Genomic DNA, 26,111 nt, shown 5'->3' with positions numbered 1-26,111 from the left:
GTTTTGAAGAAGAAGAAGAGTTTGGATTTGATATCCCGCTTTATCACTACCCTAAGGACGCAGGTGGCGCTGTGGGTTAAAGCCTCAGCGCCTAGGACTTGCCGATCGAAAGGTCGGCGGTTCGAATCCCTGCGGCGGGGTGCGCTCCCGCTGCTCGGTCCCAGCGCCTGCCAACCTAGCAGTTCGAAAGCACCTCCGGGTGCAAGTAGATAAATAGGGACTGCTTACCAGCGGGAAGGTAAACGGCGTTTCCGTGTGCGGCTCTGGCTCGCCAGAGCAGCAATGTCACGCTGGCCACGTGACCCGGAAGTGTCTCCGGACAGCGCTGGCCCCTGGCCTCTTAAGTGAGATGGGCGCACAACCCCAGAGTCTGTCAAGACTGGCCCGTACGGTCAGGGGTACCTTTACCTTTACCTTTAAGGAGTCTCAAAGCGGCTAACAATCTCCTTTCCCTTCCTCCCCCACAACAAACACTCTGTGAGGTGAGTGGGGCTGAGAGACTTCAGAGAAGTGTGACTGGACCAAGGTCACCCAGCAGCTGCATGTGGAGGAGCGGGGAAGCGAACCCGGTTACCCAGATTACGAGTCTACCGCTCTTAACCACTACACCACACTGGGACTGGAAAGGCAAACTGCATGTGCGGCCGCTGTCTATGTGAGCAATTTCCCATCCAGATGAGTGGTGCACTCAACAAACCCTACTTCTGCCTAAGAGTGTAGACCTAACAGTATTTGGAATGGGTGGTGGGAATGAAAAATTAGAAGAGCCATTGGAAGTATCACTGGGATTGAATTATGGAACAGTTTTGGGGTCAGCAACCTTTGGGGGCCAATGGGCACACTTTTATCTTTTATTGTTCTTTTCCTACGTCAAGCTAGAGAAACGCTTGTGGGTGCTGAGCATACACCACAATCATTTTTACTGGCAAAAACCGAATGCTTCTCTCAAGTCTAATTTAAAAAGGGGGAGAAGACCCTGAGTGCCCGAGGGAAGGCCACGTTGGCAATCCTTATAATAGTTGGTTGCTCTCACACATAAATCTCATACCAAACCTTTGCCACAGAGAAAACACTGCTGCATGAAAGCAATATAAAATGCCATTTAAGTAAACAGGGAAAATCTGAAAGATGTTACCTTCTATCCCCAGAACATTTTTGGTCTTGTTTTCTTCCGAAACCTCAAATTTCCTTATGATGTCCAGACAATACTCAGTCGTCACATTGCTCATCTGCACCAAAGACAGCAATGATACATTTCTGATCCTGCGGAGTATGTGACCAACATGCCAAAACTGACTGCCAGACTCAGAATCTCGTTGGAAATCCCTTGGTCATACTCAGCACGCAGCCAACCATGAATGCAACTGTCAGTAAAAATATTCTTCAACGACCTTTTAGAGAGCTGGGGATTCTTGTGGGTACATTAGCCCTTTCCCCCTCCCCCATAAGCATCCTGGCTATCTTTCTAAAGATGAACACTATGGAGAATTGGTGATCACAACTAGAGCTATATCTGTCAGAGCAGAAGAGCTGTCTGGGCCAAGCTTTCAGTCCTGGTTCAATATTATATCTTAGGGGCCAAATCACTCTTCTTTCCACTGCTGAAGAAGTGGCTACATGTTGCTTTCTGGTGGTATATCAACAAAATTCACACTCGCAAAGTGGGGAGCTTCAATTTACTGCAGAGCAATAAAATACATGCTTCCAGATGCACTTGTGGTGGTGGGAAAAGGCTGGGCTACTGATTCACAAGGACAACCATTTTAACAGTTTGAACTGTTTTCCCTCCCCCTGCCCTGTTCTGCCATAACATGTGGGTTGGAGGGAAAGAGAGAGAGACTGTCTTGTGCCAATTTAAGGACACTTTCTGGAAATCAAAGCATGTGAAACATCCCTTACTCTCACTCCCCACTCACCAGTCCTTTTAGTTCTTTAGTTGATAAGTTTATTGTTCCAGCCAAAGGCCATGACAAAGTTGTAGCAATAGTATTAATAAAGTAACACGGAACATGCATCCATAATATAACCAAACATCCATGATGTAAGAGAGAAATTACCAGAGACACCAGCAAGCTTAAATCTAGCTTGATTTCAGATTAAGCTTCCAAATCCCCAAAACAATTTGTAGAGATTTTATCTAACTTCCTCCCCCCCCCCCGCCACTCTGTGTACTACGAAGCTATTGTCGTCACTCAAAAGAAACTGAGCCATTTCTGCTGAGGTGTACCTTCTAGCTTGTGTAAAAGTGATCTCTTGGGTCTCTATATAAGGGGCAGGCCAACAGATAATGAGTAATGTCTACCACCTGAGGCTGACAACAAATACAAATACGACATCAGTCTGTGTATGGGGCCTTGCTATACCAGCCAACCAAGACTGTGGCGGGTAGTCCTTTTAAAGCAGCAGTTCTAAGATTTTCCAGCCAAAAAGAACCCACAGGCAGATCTGAAATTACAGGGGGACTGTAGTCAGCGATGACTGAAAGGCTAGGACTACACAATGGCCATATGCGATGTGCATGTGAACACACAAACCACCACTGGCTGTTCTGCCTTTATTAGAAATATAGCAGAGCAGCCATGCACATACCAAACATGGCCACCACAAAGTAGAGATTGCACACTGTCCTGCTCTGACAGAGCATTCTTCAGCAGCTAAAGTCACATGCCCTCCCCTCCAGGCTCTACCATTTAATCCTCCCTCCTCAATTTCATCCTCAACAATCTAAAAACATAGATTCTCTCTTGAGAAATAAGGCCTTCTGGCTACCACATACGATCAACTTAATTTCCCTATATTAGCATTATTTATTGCCCAGCCTCTACCACCTGGCCCCGGGGAGGGTTACAGCAATTTAAAATTAAATATTAAAAGCAATTAGACCAAATTACAGCTGCAGGAATAAGCAGGCTCCATGAAAACACATATCTCGGGTGTCAAAGAGGTGCATCTTCTGTGTGCAGTGGGAACCGTATGAGGAAGGTGCAGAGGGTATTTTACAACATAGGCACTGCCACAGAGAATGCCTGATTCTGGGCCACCATCTTCAAACTTCTGAGGGCAGTGGAGCTACCAAGAGGCCCCCTCTGTTGATCTTAAACACCCAAGAGGGTCCGTGGAGAATAATAATAATATTTATTATTTATACCCCACCCATCTGGCTGGGTTTCCCGAGCCACTCTGGGCGGCTTCCAACAAAATATTAAAATACAATAGTCTGTCAAACATTAAAAGCTTCCCTAAACAGGGCTGCCTTCAGATGTCTTCTAAAAGTCTGGTAGTTGTTTTTCTCTTTGACATCTGGTGGGAGGGTGTTCCACAGGGCAGGCGCCACTACTGAGAAGGCCTTCTGCCTGGTTCCCTGTAACTTGGCTTCATGCACTGAGGGAACCGCCAGAAGGCCCTCGGAGCTGGACCTCAGTGTCAGGGAAGAACGATGGGGGTGGAGATGCTCCTTCAGGTCTACTGGTCCAAGGCTGTTTAGGGCTTTAAAGGTCAGCACCAACACTTTGAATTGTGCTTGGAAATGTAGGTCTTTCAAGACCGGTGTTATGTGGTCTCGGTGGCCACTCCCAGTCACCAGTCTAGCTGCCGTATTCTGGATTAGTTGTAGATTCCAGGTCATCTTCAAAGGTAGCTCCACGTAGAGCGTGTTGCAGTAGTCCAAGCGAGAGATAACTGGAAAATGCACCACTGCGGGCAGGTAGGGTCTCAGCCTAACAGCTGCCCTGGACACAGAATTGACCTGCGCCTCAATGGACAGTTGTGAGTCCAAAATGACTCCCAGACTGCGCACTAGACTCCCAGAAGAAACTATTCTTTCAGATAGTTAGGGCCTAAGTCATTTAAGGCTTTGCAACACTAGCACCTTGAACCGAGCCTGGAAATGAACTGACAGTCAATGCAACGGCTATATGGAACCCAGCATGTCTATAGAGTTGGTTGACTTGGCCAAACTTTTCCTGAAGGGCATGAGAGCTCCAGTGTGTTGGAGCACCTCCACAGAGGACTCCCTCATTCCATTCAATGGTGAAGGAAACTCCACAGAACTCAAATTAATGGGGAAATCTCGCTGTAAGGAAGACCTGTGTTTTCACTAGAGGATACACGAAACATTGTACCAGGGGAAGATTTCAGGACATTCGCTGAATCCTTGATTCTTCCAAGCACTACACAGTTAAGGTGTCATAGACAAGACAGGAGCAACAGTGAGAACCATTAAGAACATGTGTGATTTTACAGCATAATACACACTCTAGAGGGAACTATTATCCCAGCTGGATTTCAATGGCATTTTAATGCAGTGTATAATATTCGTCACATAACCATGACGAGGGGAGGGGGAGTTGTCAATGCTTCTCCAGATTCTTTTCATTCAAATTTTGTCTCACTAAACCTTGGCAATCCAAAATTGACCTCATTTATAATATTCATTATCTTTTTCTTTGTGCTTTGATTTCATTTGTTTCCTGCTGGAAAAGAAATTTCATGTTCTCATCTACATTTGAATTACTTAAAACAGATTCCCTAGAAATACCCTCTAGAATGGTTACTATTCATACTTTTATTAGCATATTTGTACACATAGCATATCAATGAAAAAGATAATTAACATTTCAAAATCAGATTGCCCGGGAGATATGTAGTAAAAATATCCACCACTAAAGGATAGAGTAGAGTTTCTTCTTCTTTTTTAAGACTCTAAGATTAGTGGGGGTTTTTAGCAATAGTTTCTCAAAGACACCATCATCTCCAAATCTGTGCCCAAACTTTGATGCACTGTTTTATCTTTGTGGTTTAGGTATTTGTTTGTCAAATTTGCAACCTGTTTCTCAGCAAAAACAATAAAGGGGGCAGGGTACAAATGACTCTATAAGGTGTGTGCTTTTGGAACAACTTGGACAGCAATATTCTGGCTTAATCAACTGAGATATGAACAAGCCTTTTCACTCGTCAATAAATGTGCTTCAGCATTCTGCAGTATCTACAAGGGAAGGAATCCAATCTTCAAGTCAACAGTGTCTAAACCAGGGGTAGGCAACCCAAGGCCTGGGGGCCAGATGCGGCCCAATCGCCTTCTAAATGCAGCCCGTGGATGGTCAGTGTGTTTTTACATGAGTAGAATGTGTCCTTTTATTTAAAATGCATCTCTGGGTTATTTGTGGGGCATAGGAATTCGTTCATTTCCCCCCCCTCCAAAATATAGTCCGGCCCCCCACATGGTCTGAGGAACAGTGGACCGGTCCCCTGCTGAAAAAGGTTGCTGACCCCTGGTCTAAACTACTGTGGTCAAGCAGTTTATGATCAATTCAGGAGAGTGCAATCCCTATCCAGGGCCGGCAATTGGCCAACTTATCAGACACAGGAACCACACAACACACAGCGCCTGTCTTGTCAGAATTCAAGATCAGCTTGATCTATGATAAGAGCCAGGGGCGCCGACTTATAAAAAATATTGGGGGGGCGGGGGCCCATACCGACTTATAAAAAATATTGGGGGGGGCCCAAGACCTCCAAACCGCAGCTGCTGGGGGAACGAAAGGGGCGAGCCCCAGGCTGCCCCGACCTTAAGTGAACCTGTGAGGGCCCGCCCTTTGCGGCAGCCGATTGGCTGCCGCCGTGGGCAGTGAATATTAATGAGCTAGGGGGAATCCCCGCTTCTCGCGGGGCTGACGCCAGCCCCGCGAGATTGTTGATGGGTCGAGAGCCCGCAACCCCACCCCCTCTCTAGATCGGGAGTGGCTTTGTTTTAACTCATTACTGAATGTATTTTAAAAGGTAACTATTGTCAAACAAGGAAAATAAAAAATACCAACATAATTTTGTGATTTTACAAAGCATAATATAACTAATAATTTTCTTAAATTATTGAGGGGGCAGAGCCCCCCAAACGAATTTTTGAGGGGGCTCGGGCCCCCTCAGGCCCCATGGAGTCGGCACCTATGATAAGAGCTGCTAATCTTCAGATCTGCCCCTTAATGTCCTGCATTGTAATCCTTGATGAGTGGGGAACAGCTACAGTTTTTCAGTAGTGGGGAATATGCTGTCTGCCATTTGGTATGCAACAGGAGTGTACTGAGGTCAACGGTGAAGTAATGCAGTGTTTCCCAACCTTTTTTGGGCAAAGGCACACTTGTTTCATGAAAAAAATCTCGAGGCACACCACCATGCCAGATGGGGAAAGGTCACTTTTTACTTATGTAAAAAAAAATAAAAAAAAATAGTAACAGCATAGAAGGTAATGGTTATCTCTTTGATGTCTGATGGGAGGGCATTCCACAGGGCGGGTGCCACTACTGAGAAGGCCCTCTGCCTGGTTCCCTGTAACCTCACTTTTCACAGTGAGGGAATTGCCAGAAGGCCCTTGGCACTGGATCTCAGTGTCTGGGCTGAACGATGGTGGCGGAGACGCTACTTCAGGTATACTGGACCGAAACCGCTTAGGGCTTTAAAGGTCAGCACCAACACTTTGAATTGTGCTCGGAAAGGTACTGGGAGCCAATGTAGGTCTTTCAAGACTGTCGTTACGTGGTCTCGCCGGCAGGTAGCAGCGCTCACAGCTTACGGACTGCACCGTGTAACAGGTGTCTGGCCCAGCAGCCTAAGGCGGACAAGCCACTGAAACAGGCATTCAGAATCCATTCATTTCATAAAACCTGCAGGGCTCAATCTCTGTGTTTGTGTATGTGTGTGTTTCTGTTTTGCCCAAGGGTCTGGGGGTGAGAGAGAGCTCTTTAGCATGATGCTTTTAAAACAATTAAATTATCAACAAACAAACCTGATGATACGAATAGCAACGTCAGGTGCTACCGGGGGGGGGGAGGGGGCCTACTCGGAAGTAAATACTGCGTCCAGGCGCAATTAGCGCTGATTTAAGGTGCACAAAGACTGCCTAAAAACCTCACCAAAGATATGCAACAAAGTGCTTCGTTGCAGAGGGGAGAGTTTGTGCACCGTGGAGGCTGGAGGGCTTCTATTCTACATGCGGGGGTTGGGGGGGCGAGGAAAATGTGCTCCGTGGGGGGGCGGGGAAGGCAAGAAAAGGAGCTGAGCTCTAACTATAGGCTCCCACGCTTGAGCACGCCCGACTCGGTGGGGCGGACCACCCTCTCTCCTGGAGGAGGAGGAGGAAGAGGAGGAGGAGATTCCCATCCACGGCGTGGCCTCCCGCGCTCCTGAACGGGAAATCTCTGCAGCCCAAGACTCTCCGCGAGGCAGCTCCTCCCTTCCTGCCTTGAGCCGCAGCCAGCCGCGCCCCCCTCCCCAGTTATCTGCTGCCTGCCAAGCCCCGCCCCTCTTCATTGTCCTCCCCTTCTGTTTATTCCCCTTCCTCCATCCCTCGCTTTTTTCCCTCTCTTTCCTTTTTTTAAAAAAATATTTTCTCTTCCCCTTCTTTTTTCCCACCCTTTCTTTTTTCTCTTTCTCCCCCCCCCCTCCCCGCCCTCCTGGGTTAAAGGATTTGAGCAATGGGTCTGGAGGTGGAGCTCGTCGGAGGATTAGCCCGACTCGCCCGCCTCCCTCCCACGGCACACTAGGCAACGTCCGGCGGCACACTAGTGTGCCGCGGAACACCGGTTGGGAAACACTGAAGTAATGGATAAGGACTGCATAATTTACTTTAATTGGGCACAGTGGTTCTAAATTCAAGTACCTAGCAACACTGAAACATGGTTCAGGTTCATAATATAATAAAATGGTTCATCACATCATTTAATACAGGGGTCAGCAAACTTTTTCAGCAGGGGCCGGTCCACTGTCCCTCAGACCTTGGGGGGGCGTGCTATATTTTTAATATATATGCATACCGCAATTAAAGGTAAAGGAACCCCTGACCATTAGGTCCAGTCGTGACCGACTCTGGGGTTGCGGCGCTCATCTCGCTTTATTGGCCGAGGGAGCCGGCGTACAGCTTCTGGGTCATGTGGCCAGCATTACAAAGCGGCTTCTGGTGAACCAGAGCAGTGCACGGAAACGCCGTTTACCTTCCCGCCAGAGCGGTACCTATTTATCTACTTGCACTTTGACGTGCTTTTGAACTGCTAGGTGGGCAGGAGCAGGGACCGAGCAATGGGAGCTCACCCCGTCGCGGGGATTTGAACTGCCAACCTTCTGATCGGCAAGTCCTAGGCTCTGTGGTTTAACCCACAGCGCCACCCGCATCCCAATTACTGCAATTAAGAGGGTGCTAATTTAATAAATTGAAAATCTTACAAGGACTCAGCAAAATTTAGTCAAAATGAAGCATATTTAAATTCTACTGATTTCTGTGGAAAGAGGAGTATAACACTTCCCATGGAAATCAATGGGGCTCAACAGCACTGCAGTGTAGCTGGATCAGAACCCAACATTTTCAATATCTAGTCATTTCTACAGATTCAATTCTCCCAGCGAAGTCAAGCTGTACTTATCACTTACAGTTCAGCTCATGAGATTAGTATGGATGTCAAAGCCTATTGGTTTCCAGAGCATTGCATATATACACTACAGACATAGTTAAATAATAAGCTCAGCATTTCTCAGGTGCTGAAGGTAATCTGAATTATCTTGGTTTAATCCACATGGTGATCAGACCTGCAGGAGTAAAATTATCCCCCAGAAAAAGCAGTATTTGGTCCAAGATGTAAGGAACTAGGGACTTCAGAGTTTCTTAATCTGTGCAGAGGGAATAGGTATGAAGTACAGCAAGGTTAAAGAGGGAAGACTAGAAGGAATATAATCTAAATCTGGGAATCCAACCAGCTGCCACATTCATTCATTCATTCAGTGCATAAACTGCCTTTTAACAGTAGCTAGGCAGCATACAAAACAGAACAAATCCATCAGAGTTATAATAAAATGCAATTATGATGCAGCAAAAACACAACTATAAAACCAAAGCAAATCACTTTAAAGCAAAGAGTGGAAAAACAAAACACTGCACAGACACAAAAAGTAAGGCAGAAGACAAAGTAGCAAAAAGAAATTCTCAGAGTTAAAGCAATGCAAAGTATAATGAAAAGGGATGGGGAGTTTTGTACCAAGGAGTGGTTTTTGTCTTGTGCTGAAGAGACATCAAATTTGGTGCTGGGAGGGCAATCCACAACCATGGAGACACACTGCATGGTTGGAGAAAGAATTTCTCTCTTGTAGTTACCCAGCTAGTTAATAATAATAATAATAATAATAATAATAATAATAATAATAATAATAATAATTTAATATTTATACCCCGCCCATCTCGCTGGGCTTCCCCAACCACTCTGGGTGGCTTCCAACAAAATATTAAAATACAGTAATGCATCAAACATTAAAAGCTTCCCTAAATAGGACTGCCTTCAGATGCCTTCTAAAAGTTTGGTAGTTATTTTTCTCTTTGACATCTGGTGGGAGGGCGTTCCACAGGGCGGGTGCCACTACCGAGAAGGCCCTCTGCCTGGTTCCTTCTCACAGCGAGGGAACTGCCGAAAGGCCCTTGATGCTGGACCTCAGTGTCCGGGTAGAATGATGGGGGTGGAGATGCTCCTTCAGGTATACTGGACCGAGGCCTAGTTAGATTTGACAAAGTACCATGTAAACATCCTTGGGTCCTATAAAGTGACGGTCATCCAACAAAAATAAGACCAGACAGTGCCCTGGGCATTTCTGCCCAGAGTCAAAATGTGGCAATTTAAAGTTAACTTGTTTCAAACAAACCAGAGTTAACTTTAACTACAGTTTGTTTGTTTAGACAAAAGGAAAAACTGTGGTTAAACAAAAATTAAACGAAAATGGAAGGGAAAGCTTTCCATTATACAGTGGTACCTCAGATTAAGTACTTAATTCGTTCCGGAGGTCCGTTCTTAACCTGAAACTGTTCTTAACCTGAAGCACCACTTTAGCTAATGGGGCCTCCTGCTGCCACCGCGCCGCTGGAGCACAATTTTTGTTCTCATCCTGAAGCAAAGTTCTTAACCTGAGGCAATATTTCTGGGTTAACGGAGTCTGTAACCTGAAGTGTATGTAACCTGAAGTGTATGTAACCTGAGGTACCACATCATCATCATCATTATTATTATTATTATTATTATTATTATTATTATTATTATTATTATTATTCTAGCTTTTCCTGACAGTATCACAGTCCTTGGCTTTACTGCTTGAAGCTGATGAGTTTTCTAGGCCGAAACATCAAGAAGGCACCAGGTTGGGGGAGGCTGGCTTAAGATTTTTTTCTCTTTTGGAAGTATTTTATGTATTCTTTTATACAGTGCTGTGATCATCAAATAAAGTGTTGTAGAAATATTATACCGTGATAAGTATGGGTGATAAAAGAGAGTCCGTCCGTATTCTGTAGTAATGGTTAGTGTTGGATGGAGACCTTAGAGACCAGGGGTTCAAATCCCCACTCAGCCATTAAGCTCATTGGGTGACCTTGGGGCAGTCACTAATTCTCTCAGTTAACCTACCTCACAGGGTTTTTATGAGGAGAAAAGGGTGAAAAAGGGGAGCCATGGACACCACCTTGAACTCCTTCAAGGAAAAGTGCAATAATGATTTTATCATGAACCAACCCAACTCCTAGAGTGGTGAAAGTTCCACAGGATACTTGCAAACAAAATAAATATACTTATTACTTGTTTTTAATCAGAGAGGGAATCAGGGAAGGATGCTGGACTATATGGGCCTTGGACCTGATCCAGCAGGGTTCTTCCTTACTTATTAATGCTGCTTCATGGCAGCAAACCTGGATAACTCAGCTGGTTAGAGCATGATGCTGATAATGCAAAGGTTTCTGGTTTGATCCCCGTTTGGGACAGCTACATATTCCTGCATTGCAGGGGGTTGGACTAGATGATCCTCAGGGTCCCTTCCAACTATGATCCTATGAAATATGCAACAACTATATACTGCAAAATAGACTGTTTTGTCAGTTTGCATTTCTTAGTACAGAAAGTATTGATCTGATATGTAGAGATTGTTCCCATTCTGCTTAATTCAAGAGTGTTCTGGAAAGTTTTTCTTTCTATGTGAAGGAAACAGGCAGAGAGTTCTTGTTTGGATTATTCCTTCTGAGAAGCTGAGTACAGCTGGTTTAAACTGATTATGTTATCTTGTTGTCAAGGTCGTGCTGACTATAATAGGTTTCACTCCCTTTCTCCTTCTGTCTCTTTGTTCTGGATTCTGTTCTGTATGCTATAGTCTTAAGGTTTAGACTTATTATAAGCATTGTAAGTTCTATTGTAAGTGCTGCAACTGGATTTTTTATGGACTGTGCCAATCCTGAATGTATTGGATTTGTGACCATTATGCTCATTTACCTTCAGTAGCAGTAAAACTCTGCTGGATGAAATACAGTGGAACCTCGGGTTGCGAACGTGATTCGTGTGGGAGGCACGTTCACAACCTACAGAGCCGCGTCTGCGCATGCATGGGTCACAATTTGGTGTTTTTGCACATGCGTGGGACCAAAACCCAGAAGTAACCCTTCTGGTACTTCCAGGTTCATCACGGTGCGCAACCTGAAAACGTGTAACCTAAAGTGTCCGTAACCCGAGGTGGTACCACTGTATTAATTTCCTCTGGTCTATTTTTTGGAAACTCTGCAAGGTGCTTTAATTTCTTTCCTCTTCCGGAGATGGCACGGCATGTTTTCCCTGCCCTCAAGCCAAAAGGCTGTGGTGGCCCTGCATGGTTGGCCCCAGGGCTTGGGCAAAAAATAAATGCCTAAAATGGAGTCTGTGCACCTTGGCTGCATAGCTCTGTACTGGACTAACTTCAACTGGTCAGTGAGCAGCAGCCTTCAGGCCCCAGCGACATCTCATTACCCTCGCCTCTGTGTTTCTCACACATCTTCTGTTACTCATTGGCAGCAGGTCAAGGCTCAGTGAGCTGCCCATCCCACTGGAACCCCTCCTTGTCTCCAGAAGGGAGGTCATAATGCTGACAATGCACGCGGTCCTTTGAATGGATGGCAGGTGTTTCTCAAAGCCACTGATCCAAGGTGAAGTAATGGAAACAATACGACTGCCTTGCATGAGTTCACTCCAAAAGCACCTACGGAATTGCGATGGGGAGAGGGCAGAGAGGCTGGGCGCCTGACAGCTGACAAATGTATTGGTAATGAACAACAGATGACAAGCAGAAGCCGGGAGCAGCAGTGAAACAAAAAACCAATTATTTACAACAGGTGTGGGCAGTGTCTTCTGCCCGTGGCCCACACACATATTGATGAAGTCCACAGTCTGCCTTACTGGATCCCTCAAAGGTCCCAGCCTTTGAAAAGTACCGTTTTTCCAGGTATAAGACAACCTCTTTTTTCTGAATATATTTTTTGTGATAAATTGAGGGCCGTCTTATACACGGGTTAATATGCTAAGTAAGCGAGGGCTGGTGCCATGGAGGTAGCAGGTAAATGTCAGGGAGGGGGCTGCTTACCCGCTCACCTGTATTTGGTGAGTGCCAGTATGCGGTGTATTACGGCACCAGTTTCATCAGCAAAAGCAGTGAACTTACAAAAGAAGCTCAACAACTTTTGAGGGCTCCCAAAAATAGGGGTCGTCTTATACATGGAAAAATACGGTATACCTTCCTCTGTGCTATAGAAATATGTTTGGGGCAAAAGATATTTTTCCAGCACAGGGGACTCCTTCACTCAGCTAAACTAAATTTGCTGACAGGTAAGAATTGCAAATCCTTACCTGGCAGCTCATGTTTTTGCCTGCTAGAGGACATTTAATTGCTCAAGATCCAGAAAAGGGCACTTGCGCCCATTTATTTAACAAATGTATAGGGCACAAGATTCCCAGGGCATCATATAACAAAAGCAGGACAATAAAGACCATATAGAACCAATCAACAATTTATAGACTGTCAATATCAATATTTGTCAACGGGTCCAAACACAAGGGAGAATAATTGGTAAATATTTTCAAGACAAATGAATGCAAAATTATTTCTTCCTTATACGGCTGACTTCACTTTCTCCATCTCAAAAGCCTTCAAGGTTGGACATTGAGACAGAAGAAGACATTTTGACGCGCGTGAATGTAAAGACGGAATCTACATTTATTTCTTGGTTTTCCTACCTTTTGTTCCACTTTCAGAAACTGAGCAAATTCCTCGACAGTGAGGTGGTCTTTCTTGTCGCTGTAGCTCAAAAGCAGTAAGTAGAGGTCGCGCCTTAATGACATCATCTTGTAAAACACAGAAAACTCTTCAAAGGTCAAGGTTCCCTGGTTCTCATCGGTGTCAGCCTCCTGAGGAACAAGCATAACCAATTATGTATGCTGGGTAGCATGGCAGGCTGTTCACAGTAGGAAAAGATAATTGTGAATACCCATGTGACTCAATTCAGACTTAATTTAGACCTGGGACCCTCCAGATGTTGCTATACAACTCCCATCAACCCTGACCACTGGCCAAACTGGTTGGAGATGCAGCCTGGAGTCTGACAAAATCTGGAGGGGAAAAGGTTCTCCATCCATTGTATAACCATCATTTAGAATTCCAAACCACAGTTTGAGCTTCCAAACACACCACAGGCAAACCATACTTAGAGCTGCTTATTTGCTTTTGTTTTCTACCCTATTGGCACTCCATTTCATACCTTTCTTTGTGCTACAGCAGCCTCTGAATGCATAAAATGACCATAAGCGTGGCTTGAAATTCACACATCAGACAAAACTATAACAAACCTAGGGGTCTTATCTGAGGACTCAGCTACATTAGTCAAGAAACAGCATTTTGAATGTGTTCTAAACATGCAACACGAGATGGTGCCAGAGAGCAAAAGAAATTTCTAAGCGTTTTCCCATAGCGTTTTTTTCTTTTGCGATAACTTCAATTCTGACTTATTGATATCATTTTTTTCCCTGAGGGTAGATCCACAATGAGCCAATGAATCACTTCACATGCCATGCCATACCATAGTTTCTTTTTAAACAATAGTTTTAATCATGAACACACCTTCCCACACTGTGGCACAAACAAGCCATGGCATGTTTGTTATGTTGCAAAACCTCAGTCATGGTTTGCTTCTTCTTCTTTTCCAAATAAACTACGAGCAGTAATCCAGAAATAACCTCCTGACTTACAGTTTGTGACTTGTTTCAAGCGAAATGCTGTACTAAGGCTTGGTTGTGTCATTCATGGTTAAACCATGGTTTGGAACTGGCTATGGTTTGGTGTGGTGGGCAAACCAGCCCAAGGCATCAACCAATCCCAAATCCCAGCCATTCCTGTGGTTGTCATTCAGCAGCTGTTCCGTATGCCAACAGCACACCAAGCCAGGAGGGACATTCAAATGCCTCTGCTGCATGTGTCAACCTAAATGCATGCAGTGTTTACATAGCAGCAGCCTGAGTCACCAGAGCTAGGAAGCAGTGGAGGACAAATACGTGAGTCACAAGCTGGGAGAGATGCCAGAAGTGGGGTCCAGAGCCAGAGCCAGAAGGGAGACCAAGGTAGCAGAAAATGGGCTGTGACAGACACAGTGACAGACAAGTGAAGGAGATTAAAAAAAAGGATTAAAGGCTGAACTGGAAGGAATCCCGATCTCCCGGAAAACGGGATAGAGTTGACTGCATTCAAATATAATAGTAGTATAGTAGTAGTAATAATTTATAATTTATAGTAGTAATAATTTATAATTTATAGTAGTAATAATTTATAATTTATTATTTATACCCCACCCATCTGGCTGGGTTTCCCCAGCCAATCTGGGTGGCTCCCAAACATGATAATGTTAGCAATTTCACTCCTCCGATGCTGCATTTGTGATTGATGCAAATCACATGCCTGTTTGAGTGTGGGAAACGGAAGACAGTCTTATCTCTTCTGCTGTATGTACTTTGTAATGTACTTTCACTTTTACTTGTGCCTGTTGTTCTCTCGGAGCTGGAGAGAACGGACACCATTATGCTTTTGTCTGTACATAGTGTGTAAATAAATAGTAGATTAAACATTAAAAACTTCCCTAAACAGAGCTGCCTTCAGATGTCTTCTAAAAGTCAGATAGTTGTTTTCCTCTTTGACATCTGGTGGGAGGGCATTCCACAGGGCGGGCGCCACTACTGAGAAGTCCCTCTGCCTGGTTCCCTGTAACTTGCCTTCTCACAGTGAGGGAACCGCCAGAAGGCCCTCAGTGCTAGACCTCAGTGTCCGGGCTGGATGATGGGGGTGGAGACACTCCTTCAGGTATACTGGGCCGAGGCCATTTAGGGCTTTGAAGGTCAGCACCAACACTTTGAATTGTGCTCGGAAACGTGCTTGGGAGCCAATATAGGTCCTTTAGGACAGGTGTTATATGGTCTCAGCGGCCACTCCCAGTCACCAGTCTAGCTTCCGCATTCTGGATTAGTTGTTGTTTCCAGGTCACCTTCAAAGGTAGCGCTATGTAAACCACATTGCAGTAGTCCAAGCAGGAGATAACTACGAAAGCGACACTGATCAGCATTCAAAATGTCCACTGCTAAATCCCACACAAAATATTCAGCATGGTACAGTGATTAGAGCATTGGACTATTTGGAAGGAGACCCAGGTTCAAACTCCAAATTAGCCACAAAGCTCACTGGGTGATATTGGGCCAGTCACTATCTCTCAAGCCTAGCCGCCCTCACAGAGCTGTTGTGCAGAGAAAAGGGGGAAATCGCTGACACGACCTTGAGCTTCTTGAAAGGAAATGTAGGACAGAAACATAACAAAACAAAATAATTTAACAAAGGTAATTTCTTCAAATACATTGATCTCCAGCTCCACTGAGTTGAATGGGACTCATACCCAAGAAAATGTATAGCAGCCTTAAATATGAGGCTTAAAATGAATGAAAATCAGCACAGTGCTGCCTCTGAATTTTAAACCTAGTTGCGGGAGGCTGGGGGGTGGGGTGAATGGAATTCCACGGCCTCAAATTGTTTCATTTCTGCTGCCAAAATACTATTCAAGAACATTAAAAGCCTACAACAACAGAGGACTCAGGGGGAGAAATATCAAAACACTAACTCTACTTTTGATTGCTATTTTTGAGTCTGTCCTGAGGGAAGAAAGGTGCATAACCTACTACATGCTATTATGGCTTTTTATTTTTCAAAAAAACCAACAACTTTCAGCATCTGCTTAAGAGGATTTGCTTGGGATTTACAAAACATTTCACGGTAGTTCTTCCAAAGTACACTCTTCTTTTGTGTAGTTAAGTCCCCGGAGTAATAAGCTTTCAATGAAGGAAGTTTGGCTTTCGCTGCTAAGTTTCAGGCAGCTGGCTGAAAGCCATTCCAGAAGGCAGCGTGGAAAAAGGGTTCCTCATTATTAGCCCCGTTCAAATAATACTCATGTGTAGGGCATATATGTAATGTTGATGGAGTGGGGGCAGAGCAGGCACACTTTTCGTACTGCTCCCACCTTCCAGGTGTAACAACCATGAGAAGGGCACAGCTTTCTGCGGAGGAGTTCAAACATGCAAGCATCTGATCACATGTACGGGTTCCATGCAATGGAGCACTTGTCCCAAACAATTGAAGCCCCTAGGCACAGTGGAGTAGCGTGGGGGGTGCAGGGGGGACCGGCCGCCTCAGGCGCAACATCAGGGGGGGCGCTTGCACTAGCAGCTCTCTGCCCCTACTAAAATCCATGGGTTAGGGGGCGCAAATTACTTGCCTTGCCCCGGGTGCTGACAACCCACGCTATGCCACCGCCTAGGCATGAACTGGTGCTTGCGCATTTGAGTTTATCTGAAGACAAACAGCACAACCGACAAGACAACCAACAGCTTTATTTTCTTGCAGGAAATAAAGACCCAAGAGCAAAATCACAGTCCAAATCCACCATCATTACAGATTTCCCCTACACATCAAATTAAAGAGTGAGAAGCATTTGGGTGTGGGCAAGGCAGCAGCTGTTGAGCTCCTTTACCTGAGAAAGACACAGGGCAAGCAAACAACGAATTTGTTCACACGTTCTTTGAACATCCTCAGAGTAAAAGGAGCTGCCACCAGGACAGCTATACCCCTGCCAGTCTTGGGACAAAGGCCCAGCCATGACCCAGCTCTCTGGAGGAGCCAACCTCCTTGTAAGACTCCAAGACTGTTTAAAAAAAACCTAAGGGGGGTTGCTATAAAGGCAGTATGGCCTTCCACACCTGCTGGAGGGCTGCAAGTTGCCCCGCCACAGCCACACAAAGGGATAAAGGGAATGTGATTCACAATCACAGAACCTTTGGTCAATCTGCCTGCAAAACTTTCAAAACCCACTTCCCTTGCCTATCTCCCCTGCTCCTGAGAAAGAGCAGCCACCTCAACACACAGTGGGAGTTTCAAAACATATTTAACAAATGCTGTTGCATCCCATTAAAGTTAGTATTCACTTGTTTGCACATCCTTACATTTGTGCCCCACTTAAGGAGATACATGGTTCTTCTCCTCCTTGTTGTGAAAAGGTAAAAGGTAAAGGACCCCTGAATGGTTAAGTCCAGTCAAAGGTGACTAGAGAGTGCGGCACTCATCTTGCTTCAGGCCGAGGAGCAGGCGTTTGTCCACAGACAGCTTTCCGGATTATGTGGCCAGCATAACTAAACCGCTACTGCCGCATGAAGGACTGTGATGAGTGCTAGAGCACACAGAAACGCTGTTTACCTTCCCACCACAGTGGTACCTATTTATCTACTTGCACTGGTGTGCTTTTGAACTGCTAGGTTGGCAGGAGCTGGGACAGGGCAACGGGAGCTCACCCAATCATGGGGATTTGAACCACTGACCTTCTGATTGGCAAGCCGAAGAGGCTCAGTGGTTTAGACCACAGCACCACCCACATCCCATGCAGTTGTATCCTCAAAACAACCCTGGGAGGTAGCTTAGACTGAGACATAAAGAGTAACTGGGCCAAGGTGAGATTCTTAGTTAAGAGGGGATTGGAATCTAGACCTCCCAAAGTCCAACACTAACCGCTACACCGCAGTGGCTCTAATACTAGGGAGCTGTTAAGTTATGGGTGCAGAATGAGAAGGGAAATAGCACTGCTGTGTTCAAGGAAACTCACAGCACAATAGTGCAGCTAAATACAAAGGACACTCAAAGCAACTGGGTCTAAGAGCGATCAATCACTGGCCTCAACACAAAGCAGATTTCAGCTTGCAGCCTGCAATTAATTAAATGTTATAATTCCTTGAGAGAGGCCTGATGCCAGATGTCAACAGTCCAGCAAGAGCCAGATGCTGACATGGCCACAATGATTAGCTCGTCCCCATCGTCTCTTCAATTAATGGCATCCCACAGCCTGCCCATTAATCTTCGTCGATACCCTCGGGATTCTCACCTTTCACGAAACTAACACTTAAGCTCCCGGGAGGGCAAGGAAAGATGCTCACCTGAAACATTTGTCTTACTTTCCTCCGGGGCAGGCTGACGTTGAGTTTATGCATCAACTGGTGGATCTCTTCAATATTCAGCAAGCCATCGCCATTCTTGTCTGCTTCCTGAAAGGTCTGCTTCACCCAAGTGCAGATGAATTAAGGAAAGGGTAAAAGGCTTGTACCAAAATGTTCCTAGCTTTGCTTTTGAATTATTGAAGAATGCAAAAGGAAAGAGGTGAGTTATATAAATCAGGCTCAGGCTGACAAACACACTATTTGGGGTGTGGCAAAGAGAAACAGTTCACACGCGAAATTTTCCCCACAAGGGACAGCACACACACTGCAAATGTTTCCACCTCTTCATGCATGCATATACATGTACAGTGGTACCTCTGGTTACGAACTGAATTCGTTCTGGAGGTCCATTCTTAACCTGAAGCACCACTTTAGCTAATGGGGCCTCCTGCTGCTGCCGCGCTGCTGCACGATTTCTGTTCTCATCCTGAAGCAAAGTTCTTAACCCGAGGTACTATTTCTGGGTTAGCGGAGTCTGTAACCTGAAGCGTATGTAACCTGAAGCATATGTAACCCGAGGTACCACTGTACACACACACACACACACACACATATATATACGAAAGCAAATATATATATATATATATATATATATATATATATATATATATATATATATATATTTTCAGTTTTCAGGGCAGTTGCTCTCACAAAGTTGTGTACATGGCAATATGAATCCACATTACACTCCTTAAAACAATTAAAATGTAACCAAGATGCTGCAATGAAAAAAAGGGATTGAAATAATAATGCATTTTGACTTCATTTTCAATTCACCTGCAAAGGCCACACCTTCTTCCTGAGGGCAGACATCCCATAGATGTGGGGCTATGACTGAAAAGGCCCTACAGTTTAGCATTGCATACATGAGCCTCTGGCTTGTATGCCCCCCTGCTCAACACTTATGTGCATTTTCCCACTAACCACAGTTCTTTGTTCTCTTTAAGACAAAAACTGTGGTTAGCCTTATATTGGATTTGCTGAAATGAGCCAAGGCCATAGCTTGAAGTATGCTGTTTTCAATACATCCTAGTTAACACTCCCTACCATTGGTTCATCCTGATGGGAACGAGTAAGCTTGTGCACAATGCCTCCTCTTCCTCCAGTATTCAGAAAGCACTGCCTCTAAACCAGAGAGATTCTGTTTCGCTGTAGCGAACATCCATAAATGTATTTTTTTTAAGCATTTGAACTAGTGGCTGCTCTCACATATTGAGCTAATCAGTTACACAAACCAATTGTGTAGCGTGAGAGGAAACATACTTCCTTGTGCCAGTTCCAAACCTACCCCAAATCAACTCAGCTGGATCGCCCCAAGTCCTAGCAATGTGTGAATGAGTGGCGTTGGAAAATTCCGTTCAATTTATTCTTGCACTCTTTTACCATGTTCCCCCATGTGACATTGTCCTTTTTCCTGAACTCAAAAGCCGCAAGCTCTTTAGATGTGCCTCGCAGCGATGTCAGGAACTTAGAATGCTGCTGTATATCATTGGTCTATCTTAAAAAAAAAAGGTAAAGGACCCCTGGACAGTTAAGTCCTGTCAAAGGTGACTATGGGGTTGTGATGCGCATCTCACTTTCAGACTGAGGGAGCCAGTGTCTGTCCACAGACAGCTTTCCAGGTCATGTGGCCAGCATGATTAAACTGCTTCTGGCACAATGGAACACTGTGATGCACACGGAACAACGGAACAACCAGAGCACACAGAAATGCCGTTTACCTTCCTGCCACAGCAGTACCTATTTATCTACTTGCACTGGTGTGCTTTCGAACTGCTAGGTTGGCAGGAGCTGGGACAGAGCAATGAGAGCTCACTCCGACACAGGGATTTGAAGCGCCAACCTTCTGATCGGCAAGCCCAAGAGCCTCAGCGGTTTTGACCACAGCGCCACCCGAATCCCTATCTAGTTCAGTCTATCTAGTATCTATCTAGTTCAGTGTTGTTTCCACTAATGGGCATCTTCTTTCCAGGGTCTCAGATGGAGATCTCCTCCAGCCCTACCTGCAGATGCTGAGAATTGAACCTGAGACCTTCTGCATGAAAAACAGAGGCTCTACCACTGAGCTGAAGCCCTTCCCCATTTCCAGATACTTCCCTTGACCGATGTGAGCCCTGCTATCTTCAATGGAGCTCCTTTTCAAGTATGTGGAGGATTGCAGTTTCAGTTGTTGTTTTGTCTACATTCTCCAGCTCTGCAATAGCCTCTTGGACAACCATCCAATTTCATGGAACCTTTCTCCTATTGGTTGCTTTCTCCCTCTGCCCTCCCCCCCAACTGATGCACCCCCCCCCTCAAATCCACATCCCCTGGTGGCTTCTGTTCTCTTCCCACTCCAGCTGGAGCTGTTACAGGGGTCATTTCTCCCTGCCGCCTCCCCAGCTGCCAAGACCAATAACGCAAACAAGGCTTGAAGTCACATTTCAGCACAACCAAACACACGGCAGCAACATGCAGGCCTCCAAAAGTCAGGGATAAATATAGAAAGTGCGGAAGGAGTTTATGGAGCTTGTAATTTGCCACAAAAGGCTGGCAAGCACTCCTCTGTCTTCCGACAGTCAGAGCTGAAATTTGGAGGTGGGAATTATCAGGTCTGAGAAAGCGTCCCCTGCTTTCGCAGTTCACTCGGGCAACCTGGGTCCAACGAAATGGGAGTCACGATCCCGTATCTTTGCTGGAGAATAATTTGTTTCATTTCCAACTAGTTTAATACTCTGGGAAAAGGAAATCTTCAAGTGAATTTCCCACCACCAACCACCCCTCCCTGAATTTACTCCAGCTTTGCAATGTCTTCCGCCCTTGTTTTATCTTTAGCATATAGTGACATGAAAGACTGATTGAGTGATTGATGTTCTAGTTATTTTATTTTTCACCTTCCATTTTCCCTCTCTGCTTTGTCTGAGCAAAACTGGACCATCTGCAGTTCAGCTAACATAGTCCTGGCTTGAACTTTAACATTTCCTTCTTTTTAAAGGTGGTCACAGTCCAGGGATGCTTGCATGCAGGAAAAGCTAAAATGCAATACTGTACTAGTATAGTAACAAATTTTGCCTACCTGCGATGGTTATTTAATTCTGCCACCAAATGCAGAGGCCTCACACTACCTATTGATGGTGCAACTAAAATTCCAGGGCACTGCTGCCAAAGAGGATCTTGAGAAGGACTCAGCAGCTCACCAGGTTTTTTATTATTATTATTTAATCAGAATTAACAGAGACAAAGTTGTACAACCACAGTGGTTGTACAACTCTACATCTGTTAATCCTGATTACCTTCCAGAAAAAGGGAACAGGAGAGATATCACCCCACAGGGTAGTATCTAAGATATTAATCAAAAATAGCAAGCAAAAAAGCAAATCTTGGCAATCAAAAAACAAAGGCCTTTTTAAAAATATGACCAGAGGTGAAATCTAGGGCACACCTTGTACCTCAAAGCATGTCATGATGTGAGAGATGGAGAGACTGTGGCTCTCCAGGTGTTTCTGGATGACAACTCCCATCATCCTTGACCAAGCTGGTTGGGATGGAAGCTGCCATCCAATAATGTTTGGAGGCCCACAGGTTCTCCACCAACCAGAATCCCCAGACACGGAGCCAGAATCTAGCTTTCTGAAAGGATATTGATCGTGTGTTCTCTGTCGCTTGGCTAAAGAGTCCTCGTCGCTGATCCCAGCCATCAGGTACTTCAAGCCAGTGATCCAGGTGCGAGCTTCCTCTGGGTTGGAGGTGATCAGGTCCAGCGACTCCATATGGTTGCCGTGGTAAATGGTGAAGCAGCAGCTCGGGTCAAAGTTGCCTTCAGCATGGCGATGGAATATTTCTGACTGCCGTCCTTCAGTCACTTTGTAGATGGAATCAATTATGACTGTAAAAGCAAGACAAGACTGTAAAAGCAAGACAAAACGGGGGGGGGGGACACTCGAAAAGTGAAAGGGCTCAGATTCTTCAGGTTTCCATATTGTTCCTTGCAATTTAGCTAGCCTTGTACCTTAATGAGCTAGGCCGAAAATGATTAAAGAGAAGGTTTTTAGGTGGCTTTATAGAAGGCTCCTTGGTAGATATTGTGCAAAGTTGCATCCCTCTGAAGATGTAAGTCACTCTTCCCCAACCTGGTGCCCTCCAGATCCCTCACTATTGGTCATGTCAGCTGAGGCTGATGGGAGTTGGAGTCCAAAATGTCTGGAGAGTATCAGGGGGGTGCTCTTGTTAAGTGAGGGGGAGGCATAAAACAGGAAGGAAGGAAGGAAGGAAGGGGAAGGAGGGAAGGGACTGTGTATTGCTTTAGGTACTACAGCTGAAGATACTGGATACATTTTACACTGTAAACCAGTGTACATACCATGCTCCCAATTCCTTAACCATAAGAACCTAAGAAATGCCTGCTGAATCAGGCTAAATAATGGCCCATCTAGTTCAGGGTCCTTTTCTCCCCATTGCCAACCTGTAGGAAAACAGCAATTAAGAGGACCTGAGCACAAGAGCACTCTCCCCTTCTGTGGTCTCCAGCAACTGGGATTCAAAAGCATACTGCTACCAACTCTGGTGGAGCATAGCCATCGTGGCTACCAACCACTGTTAGCCTTATCCTCCATAAATGTGTTTAAAACCATATAAGTTGGTGGCCATCACTGCTCCCTGTTGGAATGAGTTGCATTAAGTTTTCTGTTTTACAATTTAAAATACTCACTTTACATCCTTAAGATATCCATGACTTCCCCTCATCTCTTTCCATGGTTCATTTTACATATCATAAATCCCTGCATATTTTACAAAAACTATACCATTCAGTATTCCATTATTGCATCCATCAAACCATGTTTACGCTGTTGAATTTATCTTAATGCTGCCAGCATTTTCAGCTGTATACAATTATTTCCCATATATTCAGTAAACATTTTCCAATCTTCTTTAAAGATATGTTTTTATTGTTCTCTTACTCTATATGTTAAATTTGTGAGTTATGCATATTCTGTCAACTTAAGTTGCCATTCATCTTTCGTTGGGACCTCATCCTTGCCATTTTTATTTTTTATTTTTTTGTTAGAGCGTTTATTAATTTTCCAATAAAAATAAACCAATTAGCATCAAATCATAATCCAATAAAAATAAAAAATGAAATAAAATAAATCCAATTGTCTTCCGAATTTAATTCTAATTTTTGCGACTTCTCACGGCCTGAACATCAAAGCAATTCCAAGTCTCAGTGCTGCCTCTCATGATATTTCCATATTTCCATATCCAATTTTATCTCTCTAATCCTTGCCATTGTTCTAAACTAAAAAGATCCAAACGTGGCAATCTTTCCCCACAGGGCAGTCGTACCTTGTTAATTTTGGTTGCCCTTTTTTGAACATTTCCCAACTCTACACCTATTGTTCTTATTATTATTTACAAAAGTATGTGCATTGTCTCTTTTTTCAGGTTGTGTTTTCTACAGATCAGTTACATTTATTGTGAGAAATTTGTATTGTATGCAGTATAAGGTGGGGGGCAGAGAGGGAATGGGGCAGTAAAGCTTATATTCTTCTACTGTTTGTTTGGGGTATGTTTGGGGTTTTGTGTCAGTGTCACTTGGGTAGGTTCTCTTTCTGTTCACTTGTTATATTTCCTTGGTAGTGAGAGAGGTTGTGGGGGCAGCCTAGGGCTTGGCTGGTTGTCTTGGGTTGGCTGCAGTGAGATTTGTTTCTGGTTGGGGGGGTTATTTGGTCAAGTTAGCCATGCTGATTCGTATGCTGTCGGTACACTATCCTGTTTAAGGTTAGGCACCCAGAACTGTACCCAGTATTTGAACTACTAGGAGAGAGCTTTGGGATCAAATGCAATCCCACACTTCCCTACCCACATCCCTCCCCCTGCCAATCTTAAGCATAGTTAAGTTTTATATGGCGCTGGGGACGTGGGTGGCGCTGTGAGTTAAACCACAGAGCCTAGGGCTTGCCGATCAGAAGGTTGGCGGTTCGAATCCCCGTGACGGGGTGAGCTCCCGTTGCTCGGTCTGCTCCTGCCAACCTAGCAGTTTGAAAGCACGTCAAAGTGCAAGTAGATAAATAGGTACCGCTTAGGTGGGAAGGTAAATGGTGTTCCATGCACTGCTCTGGTTCGCCAGAAGCGGCTTAGTCAAGCTGGCCACATGACCCGGAAGCTGTACGCCGGCTCCCTTGGCCAATAAAGCGAGATGAGCGCCACAACCCCAGAGTCAGCCATGACTGGACCTAGTGGTCAGGGGTCCCTTTACCCTTTACCTTAAACTTAACCATGGGGACAGGGTTTGAATGTGAGAAGAGTGGACAGGGGATTTGGGCCACATGAAAAGGACTAGGAGTGATGGATATGCACCTGCCCTTTCCAAATTCAAAAAAGGATAGACCTAAAAGACGCACAGACAAAAATGCATCTTAGAAAGAACTTACTTTTCGCTTTTTCGCTTTTCCTGGATGGCCTCCATCGGATGCAAGTCCTGTGTTCATCGAGGTAAAAAAGGCGCACAAGTCCTTTGGCTCCACTCTTCAGTTTAACCATCTGAGTCCCAGACTGCATTACACTCATGCATCTTTCAACTGAGGGGAGGCGGGGGAATAGAACACAACAAATATAGCTGAGAGAGTGATTTGATGCCTAAGTAATTACTGCAGCGCTTATCAGCAGAATAAATACTGCATAATCCTTTTATTTTTCATCTGATATGAAGGAAAACTGGGGATTAATCGGCCTCTGAAAACATTTGTAACATTAGAATGAAGCCTATTTAAGAAATTATAACTAGCATTGAGCATTTGTCCTGCATTCATCCCAATTTGCTTACAGGGTGTGTGTCACTCACTCACTCACTCACTCACACACACACACACACACACATATCTTCCTGTAATCATCTGTTCATTCCACACGTTTCAGGGCATTTAGTCTTCACTTTTCTAGCCACAAAAAGTTTGTGTTTTAAAACAGACTTGTACTAGAGTAATGTACTTAGGGTTGCCATATTTCAGAAAGTAACCCAAAAGTTTTATGAACCCAATTTTTTACCAAAACGCCAAAATTTTTGATTGGCTTGCCTAAAATCCAATACAAAGTGCCACATTTCAGAAATTCCCCCCAGACGTCATTTCTGCCTTTGAAATCCCAGTAATGTCTAGGAAAATCCGGACCTATAGTGGACCTAGATGTACTCCAAACCTAAATTTCCAGTATGCTTTTGAAATCTTCCCACAAAATACTGACAGTCTGCAGATGACCCATCTCATAACTGTAAATCCAAGGGTTTCTGGTACTTTTCTACTTCTGCCGATACAAATCTTTTAAAGTGTCCCATTTTAATCTCTATACAGTTTAGGCAACTTAAATTCCAATTTATAAAAACAGCACCTGTGATATGGCAAAAAAATATTTTAGGGTGCTTCTCCCTCTACCCCATACACACACAAATGCCAAACCTTTAACATACCCATTTCTCCCTAACAATATATGCTCTTGGTTCAAGTTTAAACATAAGTACATAAACTCTCTCCCATTTCTCTCTGCTTATGTGACCCTGTTCATGCAATTCAAACTCCAAGAGCAGAGAGTGACTCTTACACAAGCTAAGTGCAGAATCCGCTACGTGAAAGAGCTTTCTATAAATCAGAACAGATTCAGAGGAGGGCAATTAAGATGGTCAGTGGCATGGAAAACAAGTCCAATGAGAAAAGACTGGGACTGCCTATGCTCAGCCTGAAGAAGAGAAGACTCAGGGGGACATGT

General features: G+C 44.7%; 1 protein-coding gene across 10 annotated transcripts in view; it reads right to left on the bottom strand.

The window, feature by feature from the left end:
- PLCH1 (phospholipase C eta 1) overlaps window positions 1-26,111 on the bottom strand; it is a 140,428-nt gene that overhangs the window by 48,004 nt on the left and 66,313 nt on the right. For all 10 annotated transcript variants that reach the window (XM_081910686.1, XM_081910679.1, XM_081910677.1 and 7 more), the window contains 5 exons: window positions 24,785-24,931; window positions 21,996-22,239; window positions 18,315-18,444; window positions 13,044-13,214; window positions 1,136-1,229 (listed from right to left, as the gene is read on the bottom strand). In XM_081910686.1, the coding sequence (XP_081766812.1) occupies window positions 1,136-1,229; window positions 13,044-13,214; window positions 18,315-18,444; window positions 21,996-22,239; window positions 24,785-24,931 (786 nt within the window). The remainder of the gene's footprint in view (window positions 1-1,135; window positions 1,230-13,043; window positions 13,215-18,314; window positions 18,445-21,995; window positions 22,240-24,784; window positions 24,932-26,111) is intronic.

The sequence above is a fragment of the Podarcis melisellensis genome (assembly GCF_964234715.1).
Source record: "Podarcis melisellensis genome assembly, chromosome: 5".
NCBI classification, from domain to species: domain Eukaryota; kingdom Metazoa; phylum Chordata; class Lepidosauria; order Squamata; family Lacertidae; genus Podarcis; species Podarcis melisellensis.
Note: the sequence above shows the minus strand (reverse complement) of the source record. Positions and strands in the feature narration are given on the sequence as shown.